The sequence below is a fragment of the Macadamia integrifolia genome, chromosome 14 (genome assembly GCF_013358625.1).
Source record: "Macadamia integrifolia cultivar HAES 741 chromosome 14, SCU_Mint_v3, whole genome shotgun sequence".
In the NCBI taxonomy this organism is placed as follows: Eukaryota; Viridiplantae; Streptophyta; class Magnoliopsida; order Proteales; family Proteaceae; genus Macadamia; species Macadamia integrifolia.
This window is the reverse complement of record NC_056570.1, coordinates 26,259,643-26,277,835: the sequence shown is the minus strand read 5'-3', so window position 1 is coordinate 26,277,835 and position 18,193 is coordinate 26,259,643. Positions and strand designations below refer to the sequence as shown.

The 18,193-nt window shown below is 37.4% G+C and overlaps 2 protein-coding genes across 3 annotated transcripts in view; both read left to right on the top strand.

The window, feature by feature from the left end:
• Positions 1-4,655: 4,655 nt before the first annotated feature.
• LOC122061056 (zinc finger AN1 and C2H2 domain-containing stress-associated protein 16) lies at positions 4,656-13,719 on the top strand. 2 transcript variants are annotated; one of them, XM_042624221.1, is made up of 3 exons: positions 4,656-5,027; positions 8,893-9,655; positions 13,366-13,719. In XM_042624221.1, the coding sequence occupies exons 1-2, from the start codon at positions 4,929-4,931 to the stop codon at positions 9,652-9,654; spliced, it is 861 nt and encodes a 286-aa protein (XP_042480155.1). In that variant the 5' UTR covers positions 4,656-4,928; the 3' UTR covers position 9,655; positions 13,366-13,719. The 2 variants fall into 2 exon arrangements, with proteins under 2 accessions (XP_042480155.1, XP_042480156.1); XM_042624222.1 differs by having other exon boundaries at positions 13,311-13,719.
• Positions 13,292-18,193, top strand: part of LOC122060773 (putative NAD kinase 3) — a 5,467-nt gene continuing 565 nt past the window's right edge. The window contains exons 1-2 of the mRNA XM_042623873.1: positions 13,292-13,443; positions 15,321-15,348. Coding sequence (XP_042479807.1) covers positions 13,292-13,443; positions 15,321-15,348 — 180 coding nt within the window. The remainder of the gene's footprint in view (positions 13,444-15,320; positions 15,349-18,193) is intronic.

Sequence of the window (18,193 nt, the reverse complement as noted above, 5' to 3'; positions counted from 1 at the left end):
AAGAAGGAGACACAGAATCACGGACATATGAAGTGTTCTTTCTTCCAATTAAGATTAAGGGAATAAGAACGTTCCCTGGTCGCGTGGTCTGCACTAGTGCAAGACCAATGAGGTGGTGTGCAAGAGCAACGACAGAAGTAGGTATTTTGTATTTCATAAGGGTAGAGCCCATCATTTCACGGTTTTCACCCCCCTTTTGTGTTTGAGTGTATTAGCCATGTGACTAGATAGTATTTTTTTCTTGTTAAAATTAATGGAAAATAAATACAACGTTCATAATCTCATCAATGGTATTCTCGATCTTAGTCTTCCTTATTATGAGACATATGCCCAAGCTTATCACAATGTCTCCTCATATCGACAAAATTAAAACAATTTAATTGACATTTAATATCAAACAACAATTGACATAATATCGAACAACAATTGAAAACATTCCCATTGTCATTTCATATATGCTGACAATATTCTCATTGTCATTTCAAATATGTTGACTTAGGAACCATCAGGACCAGATCTTTTAAATCCATCCACACTTGACACTTCTAAGGGTTTGCCACTCAATAACAATGCTCCTTGTATCCCTTGGAAAAGTCCCATTTTGCATTTGCTTCTATTTATACCATATTTCAATCTATATGACCAATGATGAGGAACATGTATTAAAACGATCGATTTAAGTATGTGAACTAAGCTGGTCAATGAGATTAGTTAATACATACCAACATGAGTTGGTTCCAATGAATATTTTTTTATCAGCTTGATTGACAATGAGGATTGGTATTAAGAATTAATCGATATACATTCAACTTGATTGATCTTAATTTTCTCCAGTTAGTTGACATATTTTGAATTTTTTCAGTCAATATATCGATTTTGACTTTTTGGACATTTGATCGATTCTGAATTTTCGATTAGCTTAATCAATTGCCAGTCAACATAAGTCGTACTAAAATGATTTAGTTTCAAAAAAGTTACAAGCACATGGCTCAAGTGGAAAGCAAATACAACCAATGAAAGGGAGGATCCAGATACTCTGTTATTTTTCAATCTATTATTCTTGTGTTATTCTAGGTGCAGAAGACAATACGTGGCAAAGGACAGGTGGATGATGCACATTAAGTGAGAGAAGAATGTGCCATTAAAACTGGTTTTTAAATGAGGAAACCGGTTTAAGTTCAATACAAACCAGCTTGGTTCTCTCACAAAAAAATTCAAACTTGCGTTCACTTATTTATTTTTTTGTTTTTCCTTCTTGGATATGATCTCTCTCTTTCTCTACAAACTGCACAAAAATCCAAAACCCTTAAGCTAAGAAGCTATGATCAAACAAATAATGCTGCAAAAACTTCAAGTCTCTGATTACAAATTTTCTTCATTGATCTATGCACTCGATAAAACCAAACCCCACCCCCAACACCCCCTCTCACCCCCTCCCCCACCCAAAAAAAAAAAAACTCAAAATCCAAAACCCATAAAATCATGTCTACCTGTTTCAGTAAATCCTCCCAACCCATATTCAGATCTTTGACTACGATAAATAACTAGAAAACACACAAGTTTCTAAGAAGAAAACAAAAGAGACTACTAAGGCCCTCTTTGGTATCATTTTTCTTTTTTATTTTTATCTATTTAAAAAAATCATTAATGAAAACCATTTTTTATCAAAACATAAAATGGTTTGGTAACTACTTGATAAAAATAATTTGGTATCTCTATGTGCAAAATAGTTTTTTAAAGAGATGGGTGAAGAGATTTCCTTCACCCATCTTTCTTATAACTCATTTTCTCCACTTTGGACTGAAGAAAAAGGGGCAAGGGACTTGGATTTATAATTACAAAACAGATGACTACTTTACCCCTCCATATTGAGTCTTTAAGCACATGCTCATTAAAGTCCAGCGCAAAAACAACTAAAAATCATTTTTTGCCAAAACACATAAATGACTCTTGATATCTTTTTGGTTTTTGTGTTTTACCAATTTTTTTGAAATAAAAACAAGCTCTATAAATGATACTAAATGTAGCCAAAACTATTTTTGTGAACTAAAATCAAAAAGAAAAATGATACCAAAGAGGGCATAAGGTAAAAGAGCTCAACACATGTAAGAAATAATTAATTCCATTTGTTTTTCTCTGAAGATAAAATAAATCAAATATGGGGGAGGGAAATATTTTTGAGAAATTGATTGAATTTGGATGTTTGAAATCGAGCTGAAGGAAGGGGGGAGAGAGAGAGAGAGGTAGAGGGAGAGAGGTTTTGAGGAATAAATGGTGGAAATAGTGGAAAGAAGGGCTAAACACATAAGCAACTACGAGGGCTGAGGAATGAAAACTCCCCAAAACGAAGGCTGGAATCGTCTTCCCTGAGCTTCGGGCGTTTTTTGTTGTAAGAGAGAAAGTCAGATCAAATCAACAGACAGAGTACGCAGATTGAAGAGTAACAGTGAGATGGGAGAGAAGAAAGAACAAATAAGAGGTTTAAGAGGGAGATACTTTTATGTGAGAGAACCAAACCGATCTGTATTGAACTTAAATAGGTTTCCTCATTTAAAACCGGTTTTAATGGTACATTATTCTCTCACTTAATATGCGCCGTCCACCTGTCCTTTGTCACATATCGTCTTTTGCACCTATAATAACACAAGAATAACAAATTGAAGAATAACAGAGGATCTGGATCCTGAAAGGGATGGAAATTTAATAAATGTCCCACTAAGGACATGGACAGTGGGTCCTTGCAGTTAGGAAACCATCAAAAGAGCAAAATATCACTAAAAAACTATAAAAGAGACTTTGGTAGAAGAAATAGGGCATCGTAAAACTGACCCAATAAATTATCAAACTTATCTTTCATTTCATGTTTATTTATTTTCCCTTTTGTTTTAGTTTTACTCGGTTGATTAACATTTTCTTCCAAGTTATATTTCCTTTCAAGTTTTGCATGTCATTTCATGGTGTAATAATTACATTTATGGTATGTTGGAAATCAACATAGACTCACAATTTTGGTATGATAAATATCAACAAAAACATATCACACAACACAATACAACTCTCCTCGTCTTCTAATTATTGTCTTTTGCCTTTATCTTTTTTCAATATCTGCATCATGATAATGAAGACTATTAAAAGTCATTGAAGCAATCGAGACAAGATGAATACTCACATCTCCTGATTATAAGTAAAAAACGCATTATTGAATTTATAAAACTCTAGCAAGCCTGCATTCCCAATACGAACCTTACATATATTGACTTACATAATTATTTTCCAAGAGCTTAAAACATGGTCCATTCCAACAAAAGAAAATATGGTTATGGTAAATAATACCAGAGGCAAACCCTACCCCACTTTTTTTTTTTTGTTTTAATTAAATTTATTTTTTTCATTGGTAACTACCCGCTTGATTACCTTTTAGGTTTTGGAGACTCAATAACTCCGTAAGTTTAGTCAAGGAGATGAGAATATTTTGCTGCATGCATTACCCATTCTATATACTCTGACATAACCCATAAAATAAAGAATGAAAAAAATTACCATGATATAGTGTTGATCATTAGTTTTTGTTGTGACTGAAATCTAATCGTCAGCTCTAGGAGAGACTTGCAAAAAAGAGAGGCCCGACGGGTGCTATGGTCAAGAGGCTTTGATGCTAAATCAATTTGCAAACAACAATAAAGATTGAGAGCAGTGGAGAGAGAGGAAGACAGATTGACCTGATTTTATTAGTCCTTATTTTCCCTCTTATATTATAGGTGTCATGAAGCCCTAATTCCCATAAGGGGTGAAATTTCTTGTTTACCCTTGTAAGTAGGGGTCTTGAGTTGGTGGGGAGTCCCTGACTTTTGTATTTGGTCATTTTGAATGCCACGTGTCCTAGGATCTACTGGCGAGGTGATTTCGAGTATATCAATTTCCACTACAAAGGACACCAAAGCATAAACTAATGCATAGGGAGCAGGTTTCATGGGGCTTATCTATAGAGTATTTAGAATGACCCACCAGTTTGAAAATAATTTTTTTTTGTTTCCGTCATACATATTAGGTTTATTGGATGCTTAATTTTTATGTAGAGGTAGATCTTAAGTCCCATATTGGTATGTAAAATTTAAACACTCGGGAGTTGACCAAGCAACAAAACAGAACTTAAAAAAAAAAAAATTAAGATTACTAAAGGATGCATGACAATAAATAATATCACCAATTCACATGGCACAATTGCGAGACTATTTCTACCCTAGAATCAAATTCTGTCCAGTGCCATTGAACGCTTAGCATACATTTGACGGTTAAAGGACTAGAAATGCATCCTGGCCTCTCAATTTGAACGCAGACTGGTCCTCGAGTGGCACTAGAGTCGATCCACCTTTTGCCTAAGTCAATCTTTACTTTATCGCATAGGAACTTTAGTCGTAGACCTTGACTCTATTCGATCTTTTACGGATCAAGTCGGTCAATAAATTTCTCTCGTTTATTTGTTGACCGTCCAAAAAGAGTGTTAAGAAACTAGATTCTCATTATAATGATCTCATTGGTTGGATCCTAAAATTAAACACGGTGGATTTACAAGGTCCAGTGATGCAGGAGTACCTAATCCATTCCCTTGTTTTTCCTCGAGCAACGAAGTTGCCACCTTTTAGTCGTTGAAGCTCCAAAAATTTAGCCCGAGGCCGAATTTGTGGCCTTGTTTTTTAATCTCGTCTCATGATTCCTTCTTTATAAATACACAAATTTCTACAAATCCGAAAAGGTTCTCTGGTTTTCTCATAGACTTCGAAGCTCCGATCCCGCGTAGAACAAACCGCGGGATCGGAAATCTTTCAGATTTTGAAAAAATTCCTCGGGAAAAGCCGGAGTTTTAAAGTCGAAGACGCAGATAATCCGTCGATTCCTCTCCAGACTCCCTGAGATCTCTTTCCTGTCCGATGGGGACTCCTCAATTTCCCGATCTCGGCAAGCATTGCAGTGTAGGCGATTGTAATCAAATCGATTTCTTGCCTTTCACCTGCGACAGTTGCAATCAGGTTCGATTGACTTCTTTCCATGATTAGTTTCGTTCGGTTTCTGGTTCAAGGATTTGGGTTAACATATGTGTTAAACCTGGATAATGATTGGATAATTTATGTAACAGTTCATGAATCAAAAGCTTGAATAATGCCAATTGACTTGAAAACATTGAGTTACTTCCGATTTACATGGCAATGGTTACTATCATGTTTAGTGTATTTAAATGTCGTTTGCTGCAAGAGGAAATCATAAAATTGGAAAAATTATTAAGTGCTGATATAGGGAATTAAAGATTCAAGTCCTAGAACTCATATGAAGTCCCGAAAACGCCTATTTGAAATAGGAAAAAGGATCACACATGATCAATTAAGAAAAAAGAACCTTACTCTCTTATGGACTCTTTTTGTTTTAATTTTCTGATCTAGACTCATATTTGGTACGTATAGGACCCCAACACCATACTTATTATCTTCTTTGGTGTCACTGTAACTGACACATAGTGATCAATTTTTTTTTTTTTTTATTGGGTAGAAACATAATAATCAATCCTGACATGCAAGTGTGCTCTGTGCTTGCATTGATGATATCTGGCATGGTAGTAAGATGAGATTATGTATTCTCTTTCTTCTTGTGTAAAGAGTGATGCATCCGGAATCTCAGCATATAGGAACGATCAATGCAGTTAGTCTGTCAAATCTGCCCTTTATAATATCTTGTCTATGTGCCTGTTTTCCAAGTCAAAATATTTATGATATATTTATTATTCTTCTGACTGGTATGAACTTATTAAATTTTTTGCTGTTCATTGAAAAGCTTCTGCGAAATTCTCAACGGCAGGAGTCTGCATATTAGATATTGCGACAAAAACTTGAGTTTTCCATAGAACTTGTCTGTTAGGTGGTTAGTAGAAAAGGCTTTACTTTACGATGTAGCATGGAATATCATAATGGTAGATGATGTTGATAGAGTGGTCCTCGCCTACTCAACTTCCTTAGAGAGTGCGACAATCCCAATCCATGGGTAACCTTGGCTGCCAGTCTTTTAAAATAGTTTATTGTAGAATTGGGTGAGGGATGCCAGCTACATCGAGTCCAATGAATGTGAAGGAGATATTATGGCTCGAGCAGCTACATATGAAATATATGAAGCTGATTGGTCTAATACTTGGCAAAATCTAGCATTTTATGCCATGATAACTCCTTGGTTAGGGTGGCAGTGAAGCAGGTTAGACCAATATTCTGCCCTGCCTTAATGGTTATGTTGTATATGACTCTTATTGGGAGAGGGTAGGTTAGAAATCCATAGGGTCCGATTGCATCAGTTAGCTTGTAAAGTTAGTGAACCCTGCATATTCACAGGTTGGTTATGGTATTAGAAACCTGCCCATAACCCACCATTGCCATCCTTATCCACGGTACCTTATTCTTTTGTAACTGCAAGGGGAGCTTAGGGAATGGTTTGTGGCAACTGCAGATCCCTTAGTGAGTTCTCTTGGGGCATAATGCTTTTAAGGGTGCAAAGGGTGAAACACTTCCCTCTAGCAAGTTGCTAGCTGATGTGACCCAAAAGTTCGAAACTGTAAAGCCAAAAGCTAAAGTTTTTATTCAATTTTTTTGCCAACCTTTAATGTTATAATGACTAACTTGATATTTCACTAGTTGAAGACAGCTAAAGACTCTTAACAAGACTAAACACTTCAAAAGACATCAGTAACTCAGGATGGCTTCCCAAATAAGCCTTTTAATCTGATATGAATATCTAAAAATAAATTTATTCTAGAATAGTTATAGATATAGTAATAGGATTAGTTAACTTATAAAAAAAAATTATTAAATATATATATTTATAATGCAATGGTAATTTTGTTTTTAAAGAGATCTTGATATAGAACTAAAATAAAATGAACAGAGATAATTTTCCCTTGGAATCATACCATTTCATAAACTGAACTAGCTTGCCCAAATAACATGTTCTGGTGCTTGTTGGATAGTTAATAGATGATCAGATTGCCTTCTCTTAATGAAAGGAAAATTAAATTGTCTCACAATTTTTTTGGGTAAATTTAGGTGAAATATGATGGTCCCATTGAGCATGAATCCTGGTCTATGCTTTGTGGTTCGTCGTTGTTCATTGTAGTCTAATTAGGATACATGCCATAGGCATGCACCTTTAGCCTGTCAGTACTCAACTAAGGGTTGTGCTTTTTTCAGCCTGTCGTTGTTCATCCTATTTTAGCTCTTGTAGGCTATATCACATTAGTTCTCTTCATTTTATAATTTTATTTTTATTGTGTCTCTCGAGTCAGATGGGTCCCTCATCTTTTGCCTTGTGCTTTAGGTACTGAGAGGCCTTAGGGGCTTGCACGTGCTTCTTGCTTAGCAACTGAGGTTTTTTGTCTCCTCCAATATTCACATTGACTTCTAGTTTCTCCTTAAGGGTTGTCTATGTAGCAGTTTAAAATTGATGGTCTTGCAAGATGGACGTCCTTGCCTATGTATAACCCTAGAAAGCCTTATAAAAGGAGATGAGAGCACAATATCTGTCAAAGATGTCCTCTTTCTTTTCTCCGAAAATAATTTGCAAGGTACCAAAGTTAAATATACCCAAAAGTCGAGAGCTGCTGTAAAGTGTACGAAGGGTGGAGATATAGAAAGCACCTCCAATAATTTTAACCAACTATGGATTTTTAGATTGGACATGTGAGATATCAAACTAAATCAAAATATGAATTTAGATATAGGCAGACTAACCTACGGACTGGTTTTCCTTAAAGTGTGCTCTTTTCAAGCACCTGAAGGCTAAAGTCGTGGTTTGCAGACATTTACTTACACTTAGAATGTGCGTTTCAGCAATTATAGTATGGGATATCCTTAAACAGGGGAATTTTAGTTTATAAGGAAGTTGTTGGTGTACGATGTCTTGTATTCTGCCACAGTTTAATCCAGGGAGTACTGGTGCAACCCCTCGACAGGTAGGACGGCGGTTCTGATTAGGGTTTTTCGCTATATATTCATAGCGAGGGTTTTTTTTCTCTGTAATGCAAGCAATACTGAGAGGTGTGAGGGACGAGCGCTGTAACCCTATTCTCCATTGATAGTGAAGCAGGATCTCATCTTACCGAGGATGAGGACGAGGACGAGGACATAGGCAACCTTGCCGAACCTCATAAATCTGTGTGCATTGTTTGTTCTGTTTTCCATTATTTTCTGCATCGTTTTAGGGTTGTGTTTCTATAGAAGTTGCAAGTCGTATCCCTTGGATTAGATTCTAAACATGTCTTATTACAAAATGACCTTATGTCATCATTGTATATTTGTATGTGACATGTTCAAGGAAACACACAAAAGTAACAGTGATTGTGCCAAAATTATAATCATAGCATTAATAATTCAAAACCATACATGCAATTGCATAGAATAACATGCAATTAGCTTTGCAAGGGCACACACTATGTAACAATGAAAGGGATGGATTTTTGTTGAATTATCCTGTTGCTTTTTTTAAATGACAAACCTGCGATTTTTCCCCGGGGGTGGGGAGGAATCGGAGAATTCAACTCTTAGAAGTACTTATCAAAGAATACAACCTCACTTGCTACTTTTGCAGTGAATCAAGCACGTAATTGTTATTTATTATTAAAACACTATTTTTATGATCTCCAACAACAACAACAACAACAAACATAACCTTATCCCAACTAAATGGGGTCGGCTACATGGATCCGATATGAAAAAAAAGAGAATCAAGAAGCAATCACATATTATTTATTAACATCCTGCCTATTCTTATATTGGCCTTTTTATCTTCAACGTGTTTCATTCTTACTTGTATAAGTGCTTGTTTTTGAGTTGTGGTAATTATATGTTCCCATATCATGTTCAGGTATTCTGTTTAGAGCACAGAAGTTATGTTAAGCACCATTGTCCGAAGGCTAACAAAAAGGATGTCACAGTTGTCATTTGTCCACTTTGTGCTAAAGGAGTCCGCCTGAATCCTGATGAAGATCCAAACATCACTTGGGAATCTCATGTGAACAGTGAGTGTGACCCGTCAAACTATGAGAAGGCAACAAAGAAAAAAAGATGCCCTGTCCCTCGCTGCAGAGAAATTCTAACTTTCTCAAATATGATCAGATGTAGGGACTGCACGGTAGATCATTGCTTGAAGCACAGGTTTGGACCTGACCACATGTGTCCTGGGCCCAAGAAACCTGATTCAGGGTTCCCATTTATAGGTCTCTTCAATAGAAGTCAATCAAGACCAAACAATAGTCCAGCTGTATCATCGTCAAAGTGGGCTACAAGCTTTCTAAGTGCGGCTTCCTCTGTGAAAGCCTCAGCTGAAGCAGGCATGGCAAAGTTGAGTATTGCAACTAACCAAGCATTGCAGATGGCAAAAGATGGGATAGGGCCAAGCAGCAGTGGCAGTGGGCATGTGGAAGAATGCCCACAGTGTCCGGAAAAGTTCACGTCTGTTACATCTCTTATAGAGCATGTGGAGAGAGTCCATGAAAATGGAAGCAAACGAGCTGCAGTTAAAAAGGTGACAATTGATGTTTGCCCCAAATGTAGTAAAGGATTTCGAGATCCAGTATCTCTTGTGGAGCATGTTGAGAGGGATCATGGAGGAACTTCTAAAGCTTAAGGTTAGGTTAATGAATGGATGATATCATTAATGATATAATGTATAATACACTTTAATTTTAAGTTGTTGTATTTTCCTTTTGCCTTCTCTTCAATTGTTTCAGGGCCACTAGGAAACCTGGCCCATTAAAGCTTTAGCATTCATTCAAATCTTGTTTTGTGTTTAATGAGTTGACTGGTTATAAATATCCTTAAGTTCTGAGCCTTATCGGGTGGGAGAGTCTTAATATTTTTTCATGTTGGTCGGTTGGTGAATGGTGACTCTTTGTAAACATTGAACATGGACATTCGAGACAAGACTTGTGAAGGCAATAAGCTAAAAATATGAGAAAGCCGATAATGAGAAAAATATCTTTGATACAAGTTACATTATAAAAAAGTCAAAGAAAAGAATGTTCGGTAGGGATTCACTTTAACTAACGACTGTTGTCTTCTTGACTTCATAAATTCATTTCACCACACCTGCTATTCAACTCCTTTTGATAGTCACAGCAGACCTAAGTTTTAACGAAAACAAAATATTTATAGAACTCTTGTAGCTGATTCACTCCAATAGTCATTTCTGTGCAAAGAAACTTGAGGACAGCCACAATGATGAACCTATATAAAAGATTGAACTAGGAAAACCAAGATGCAAAAGCAATAGATCCATTATTAGGAGTGAATTAGTGTCTGCAAATTATTTCAAAAGTTTGATCTATATTCTATCCACTTCAGAAAATTCAATAGAATATAACCAGTCTGTAGGGAAGGAGCAGATATATGCAAATGACTTCGCCAGTGGGTCTGATCTTGTCTTAATTCTATTGTGTTCTTTCCAGAGACCCCATGAGATGTCATATGGTAGCAATTTCTACAACAAATCTATTTTAGGACCTGACTGAATCGAAGGTCATGTAATGCAGAATCGATCCCAAACCAGTAAAACCAGTGAGAGATCAATCGGAACAGGATCGCATATAGGGACAGTTCAGTATTAAGAACAGAAAATAGAGTTTCAGAATGTCTGAGAGAACACCACGTAGGACCTGATATGCTTGGTGGAACTTGAGAAGATGAAGGAAGAAAGAAAGTATGTGACTTCGGAATCACCATCAAAGCCTGCGGGATTGGAATCACCACCAAACCCTACCTTAGGATCACCACCAAGGGCTGGAGCTGCATCACCAGAGTCCAAGGACAGCCTCACCACTGACAAATAGAGGGGAAACCCCAGTTTCTCAATAACTCAATTGGTGGTTTGTAAGATGTGTTGTATTACAAAATAAGTAACTCCCCCTACTTGGCTACTAAGTATCTTAAGAAATAGTAACTCTAAAAAATAGAAACTCTTTTAGAAGGAAGATATAATTGTTATTACACAAAAATAAAACCAAATAGAAAGTAGAATAAAGGATTTAGCCAGGAACATATCAATAGCCAATCAAACCAATGCTGTAGAACCAGAATATGAAGAAGATGGAAGAGGCATTGTAGAACACGATTAAACAGGGTACCGCCAGCAAGGGGATGAAGAACTTGTTCAATAGACAGCGGACTCTGATCAAGATGAGAGTAATTGAGCATGCATACCTTAGGGCTTAATACAGCCCTAAAACTTCACATAAATTTGAGGAACAGATAAAAAAGAATGCCAGATCTTGATTCTGGGAAAAAAAAAAAACATAAATAGGGTATTGCAGACCCTGGTTGGAGATTTTCAATAGCACATAATTTAGTGCTGAGATCAGTATCAAACCTGGATTGAGTAGCCTTCTCAACTAGTTGAATAAGTGCTTCAAAAATGGAACATATATGCTGGCTGGATTGAGGGATTTTAAAAATTGATGCTGCCAGAAAACCAGTTGCAGCACCTAATACCGCCAGGCATATAAACTCAATGCCTGTAAATAACTCTCCTTGGAAGGCAAGATAACATAATAGCACCCTAGTTTTTCTTCATATCATCTCATTAACTAGGTTCATAAATAGAAGTTAGGCAGCATAGGTTGCTGCAACCTCAAGAACAAAGTTTCGAGAGACCATCAAAACCAAAATCAAGAAGACAAACTGATTATTGATCTTGCTTTCTTACCATATAACAAATCAGGATACAAAATCAGTACCTTGGATTGTGGAGAGAGGAGAGAAAAAAGAGAGAATGAAGGGAGAGAGGATGTGCTGAACCATGATAGACTCAGCTTGTATCTATTGTGGACATGCAACCTTTATTTATAATGTTTAGTTGCAGAAAATAGAGTCAAAAGTAGAACTCCTATTTAAAATACAACTCAAGTCATAAACCAATAGGAAACTAAAACAGAAAATAAGTGTATATAAACTCTACAACGCAACATTACTCACGATATGGACACTCCCCCTATCGTGAGAACTTTTACAAAGGAACTATAACAAGAAACTAAAGTAATAGTGGATCTAACAGAATATTCCAGCCAGCAATCTTCTAGACTCCTCTGCCACAAATCACAGTGGCCCCACTCAATTCTTCATTCAATCTTCTAGAAGAACATGCACAAAGTGCTGGTCGTGGGACTTACTAGATCCAGAACCAGGTCTAGTTTTGAGCCTGGTTCTTTCTTCTAGTACTGCTTGAACTCGCATTGTCATGAGATGAATATCCTTCTAACTGTACTGGAGGGAGCCAGTCAATACCAAAGAGATCCAAGAACGGTTACATGCCGATTTCCATGCGAGTTCTCAACCATTTGCTCCTCCTTCAATTAGATACAAGTGTACAACGATGACTAGCCATCTCAAACTAATCTTCTTCAATTGCTCCAATGCCAAATATTCTGTCTCGATAGACTCCTACTGGATCGCTACTCTTTGGAGGAACCTCTTTGAGGCAGAAGTTTACCCTCTCCCAATTCCCCTTCCACATCTCACTAAAACTCATTGAGATTTCACCTAGAAGAAACCAACTGCATTTTTCTTCCAAATAACTCTTGAATCTTAAACTTCTGGTTGAATGACAAAGCAAGCAAGCTTTTTGGAGCAGCCTTAAGAAATCATTCACCTCTTAATTTGTTGTGAACATCAACTGTTTCTGAAATCAGACCCTTAGTTGATCTGATGTGAACAGTTATAATACTGTACCGTAACCTGATGTCGGAACCTTACCTAACTGAAAAGTTATACCAAGTAAGAACAGCAATGGCACTGATCAATCTCCATAACAGTAGCAGGAAGTAATGCATGGTAGTGGCAAAAGCAGTAGAAAATAGAGTAAATTTGATCACAGCAAACCCAAATGAATACCTGTAGGATTCTCTTTTCAAAACTCAATTCCAACTCTTTATTTCCATCTCCTTATAGAGTCTAGAAAATATAAAAGTCTGCCATCTGCCTGGCCTTCGTCCATCTGGCATTGTTACATTTCCAGGGCTTCACCACCAAGCAGCAGATGGTGAACCCACAGAAGACCTGTGCTAATGAGATCTCATGGACTAACCAAGGGTTCTTTGGCTTTTTTCAATTACAATGTTCAACTCATGTTCAAAGCTGCAAAGGTCTCCTTGCTTTTCAGTTGGACTTTTCTAAACTAGAGTTGGAAATTTGATATTAGATTTTACTGGTGCCCTGTTTCTTCTGATTCTTGGAGTTCTGTTTATGGTTGTGGGAGTACAAGTTTGATAAAAATGGGTGCTTTCATTCCAGGTCTGAGACAAAAGTATTCGGCCTTAAAATACTTTTTCTTCCCTGTTTCTTGTAGTGGGATGATCATCTTCAGCTTGGCTGATGCTTGTACTCCTCCCAACTTCAGTGTGATCGGTGTTATCATGGGCGACTGGTGTGTCGGTCATGAACTCCTTTTTGGTTAATTTGCAAGAATGCAATATTTACCTTGAATCCCGAAACCGCACAGGTGGTGCTTCTTCACTCTCATAATTCCAGCCTTCTTTGTTTTAAATGTGATAAAAAAAAAAAGAAAAGCGATGATGGTTTGTTATGTTCTATCTAATTGTTGTAGTTTCATTCCAGCCTTCTGTGTTTTAAATGTGATAAAAAAAAAAAAAAGGAAAAAGCGATGATGGTTTGTTATGTTTTATCTAATGTTTTAGTTTCATAATGTTTCAGACAGATGGAGATGCTATTCTGGTCAACTGTTGTTGGGCGGCCTTTCTTGGTTCTGCCCATAGTTTTGGTCAGGGGTGGGGGAGAGAGGGCGAGGAGGGAAAGGGATATGCAGAGGAGCAGGTAGGGGGAGTAGAGGTGGGGATGGAGAGAGAGAGAGATAAGAGCATCGATTCTTTCCTATGAGTTGCATAGAAGTCTAAGAAAATCAATCATGAACCCTGATTGGCTCTTGAAAAGCTTGAGATACGTTTCTGAAACAAAATCATTTCATCTGTTGTTGGTTCTTGAAAGGGGTAAAGGTAGAAGAATGGGAGTGGGGGCGGAAGTGCAAGGGCAGCGGTTGGCGGGGGCAGTAGGAGGGGCAACAATAGCATGGTGTCCTTGCAGCTGATTGTATGGGTAAAATTTGAAATATGAAGAAAGTAGTTGATGCCCATTCCAATGGTGTGCACTGAAACCATGGGTACAAGGTTCTAAAACTCACAATTGGTCAAGGCCAATACCGATTGGAATTAGATGGATTGTACCCTTGTATTGACCGATCTGATCTGATCCAATTTCTAGAACCATGAATGGTAGAAATATTGAACTGGTGAATAACCCCATAGTGGTGAGTGGCAAAATCTGTGGATTCGACCCCTCTCTTAACTATTGATCACCTAGGTCGGCCTACAGTTATCTAGGCTATTGACATGTATCCAAGTGGTGATTCAACGACTATGCTTATATTGATCAGAACAAAGACATTATATAAAAAATCGTTGGATCATCGCTTGGATACATGTCGATCCCTTAGATAGCCATGGATAAGACCGGAGTGCTCTCTCAAGAGAGGATCCCGAACTGAAATCTGTCCGTCTAAATCATGGTTTCAAGTATCAATTTGGTATTGGCCGTATTGGATCAATATGAGCTAAGAGCAATCTCTAATCCTTAATCGATTCGGATCAGTTATTCAAATCATTTAGGAGGTAAAATAGTAAATAATTAATACTTAAAAAAAATAAAAAATAAAAACCGACCGATACCGGCCCCTCAAACCTTGCTCTGAACACGTCAACCCTCCCTTACCAAAAAAAAAAAACTCGTCAATCCTCAATCCTCAATCCTCACGTGTGAGGTGACAAATTAACAAATTCCCCAAGTGTGTTTGAAAATTGGGAGAGAATGGGAAATGGAGCCAGACGCAGCGACGGACCGTACTGTCAGTGATATGATCGAGGCACGCGAGAAAGAGACGTTCTCTCTCTCTCCCTCGCGCTTGCTTGCTTTGAGATGTCACGTGGGAACGCAGCGAGAGCTGAAAAAGGAAACTTTAATAAGGGACGGATTAGTTCCATATTTCCATCGTAGAATAAAGCAAGGGACGTAAAAACAGATTAACCTTTTACAATTTCATATCAAAACATGGTTTAAATATTCATGTAAGGATTGGATTAGGGTATTAATCTTTGATTAGGAAACAAGTGGTGATAATAATAACACTACTGAAGTGTTCGCTTTCTGCCGAGTCAGATCAGATCACCTCTTCCAAATTCCAATGCAATCTCATCTGGAACTGGAAGTTCTGGAATTGGGGATTGGTTGCAGGTGCTGGAAGCTGGATGCGGAGATTAATGTACGATTAAGAAGTAGATTTTTAAAACTTTAAAGGAAGATCATTACCAATCACGGTTCTAGAATACGGAACGGTCAATATAGGCCGGTCTAGCCTTGACCGATCCTGAAAATTTTTATATTAAGCCACTTGTGTGATCTGAGGGTAAAATTGGAATAAAAATTGAAAAAAATAAGTAGGGGTATATCCATCCGATATGATTAGGTTCAGGCTGTTCTAAAATGGTATCGAAATGATATAGGCCTTGACTGAATCCGTGACCATTCTCAAGTTTTAAGACCTTATTACCAATTAATACCAATACTATTGATCTATATGATTTATCAACCTGATCCGATAGGGATAAGTAAATTGGTGTAGCCATTATTTCCGTTCAAATATTTCTAGATGGGCCAAGACCTGAAAGGCTAAAATGGTAGGCTGAGTTACTTTATTGATGTTCTATCTTTCTAATATAATATGAAAAGGCTGGATATGCCATCAGTGAACCCTGCATGCTAATGGGAGCTGTGCCTGTCTCTCTCTTCTTCCATTTGAAATGATCCCTATCTCTTCTGGTTGATGCCCTATCTTGCACCACTGTTGGTGTTACCTGCTAGTGTGCGGGTAGCATACCTAAGTTCTTGAACCTATCTTGAAGACTACACTAGCATCAGGGAACCTCTCTCATATAATATTATCACGAACCCGATTGAACCCATTTTGTTGGAGCGAAAAAAGTATTTTATTTTCACTCTTTTCTTTTTCTTCTATTTTTGTTACAATCTGAAGCTTAAAATAGGTTCTCCTCCTCCAACAAATTTTGAGGCATTACTTCTGATTCATCTTCTTTGCATCACCACCGAATGTTTCCTCTTCCAAAGTACATTACCACCAAGATTATCCTTTGTTTTTTTTTTTTTTGGCAATCTAGTGCTAGAGAGAGATCACAGATATTGGGTGAGTCATTTCCTCAAGTGGTATATGAAACATGATTCGATTCTAAATTGGTAGAGAAAAGCTTGTTAATGTAAGGATATTAAAATTGTGTTTAGTATGTATTCTTGCATAGAACATATTCTGAAACGAGAAAATCAGGTTTCATAATATGTTTTAAATCCAGAAATATTCCAATAATGCACACCAAACACAGCCTAAAAATTTACGGAAAAAATCTGTCCCATTCCGCTGTCATGGATACGGATCAAGGCAGTAATTAAGAAATTTACATTAACCATCAGCTTGGTATTCCCCACTTGTTTAATGATGCATTAGCGGACCAAGCCTACTAACCATACCACTTCTCAACCAAGATGGAAAAAAATGTAACTCAACAGAGTGTTTGGTTGGCAAGAAATGAAAAGAAAAGAAAAAAAAAAAATTAAGAATTTTCCCTCCATGCCAGTAAATGTAGACCAACACCCCAAAATTTTCAAACAACCCGAAGTGGATTTCCCCTCATTTATGAATTTTGGGATGGAGAGAAGTCACAAAAGGCTTGTGAACATCGAGAGAATCAGCGTAACACTAGAGCGGAAACCATGGGACTAGGGGTGTCAATTCCTAAACCGAACCGATAAAACCGGCCGGACCGAACCGATAACAACCCGGACCGAACCGAACCGAAGCCTTATTGGTTCGGTTCGGTTTCGAGTATTGTAACCCCAAAACCAAATCGAACCGCACCAAAAACCGGATGAACCCGAAACCAAACCGAAACCGGCTCAAAACCTGGACCGAAACCGAAACCAAACCGGTAAGAAACCGAAACACTCCAAAATTCATTAAAAAAATCAAAATTTGAATAGTTTTGTATCCATTTGTATGGAAAATCGAATCCAAACTAGACCAAAAACCAAAACCAACCCGGTTACAAATCGATTTAAGAAACCGAAGTTCAACAATTCATCATTTGGTTGTTTCTTAATGGCTCCATACCGGTTTAAAAAACCGATCCAAACCGAAATGAACCTAATAAATCCAAACCGGTACCAACCCGAACCCAAACCGCACCGAAACCGACACCGGACCGAAACCGATAAATCCTTAATGGGTCGGTTTCGGTCACTTCCAAACTCACACCGAAACCGATGAAACCGGACCGAAACCACACCAACCCGGACCATTGACACCCCTACATGGGACATAGGAGAAGGTTGTCAGAGTGAAATATTAGATGAGTACATTAATAACAGCAAGCCAAGCCGAATTTAACAACTTCAACGGCACGGACACTATTGTTTTTATGTAAAATTTTGGGTGTGCTGGCTCTATCTACCAATCTGTCAGGTAAATAACTGGACTCCTAACTGACACTATTGTACTTCCTTGATTTTCTCCAATAAATAGTGCTTTCCTGTTAAAAAAATAAAAATAAAATTGCAGAGCCTGTTCATCTGCCGCAATATATGTAGGATTCTTTCTAGTTAGGGATGTAAATGGATAGTCGAAATTTGTATTCGTTTAGGGGTATTCATATCCAGTTAAAGGGTATCCCGATTAAACTCTGAATTATTCGAAAAATAATTAACCGATCTGATTAAATAATCAATTAATGATTTTGAGGGTTCTTGAAACTCAAATAGGATCTAAAGAATGAGGAAAAGAGTTAAAACAACTTAGAAAGATGGGTTAAGAGTAAATTATATTTAGTGAGGGAGGAAGGTCTAGATTACATAAGTCAGAGAGTAAATGAATAATTAAAAATCTGAATTTGATCCGTATCCATATTCGTATTCGTTTAAGGGTATCCGTATCTGATAAAAAAATATCCACATCCAAACACATCCGATCCGAATTGTAAATCCATTCCAACCCTGAACACATACCTAACTCCCTACCCTCTTTGTTTTTTATGGCCCCCACC

Bases quoted from the DNA above. Each gene is read 5' to 3' on its own strand.
- LOC122061056 (XM_042624221.1), top strand. From the start codon at position 4,929: ATGGGGACTCCTCAATTTCCCGATCTCGGCAAGCATTGCAGTGTAGGC. The intron at 5,028-8,892 runs GTTCGATTGACT...TATCATGTTCAG, and splicing joins CCTGCGACAGTTGCAATCAG to GTATTCTGTTTAGAGCACAG.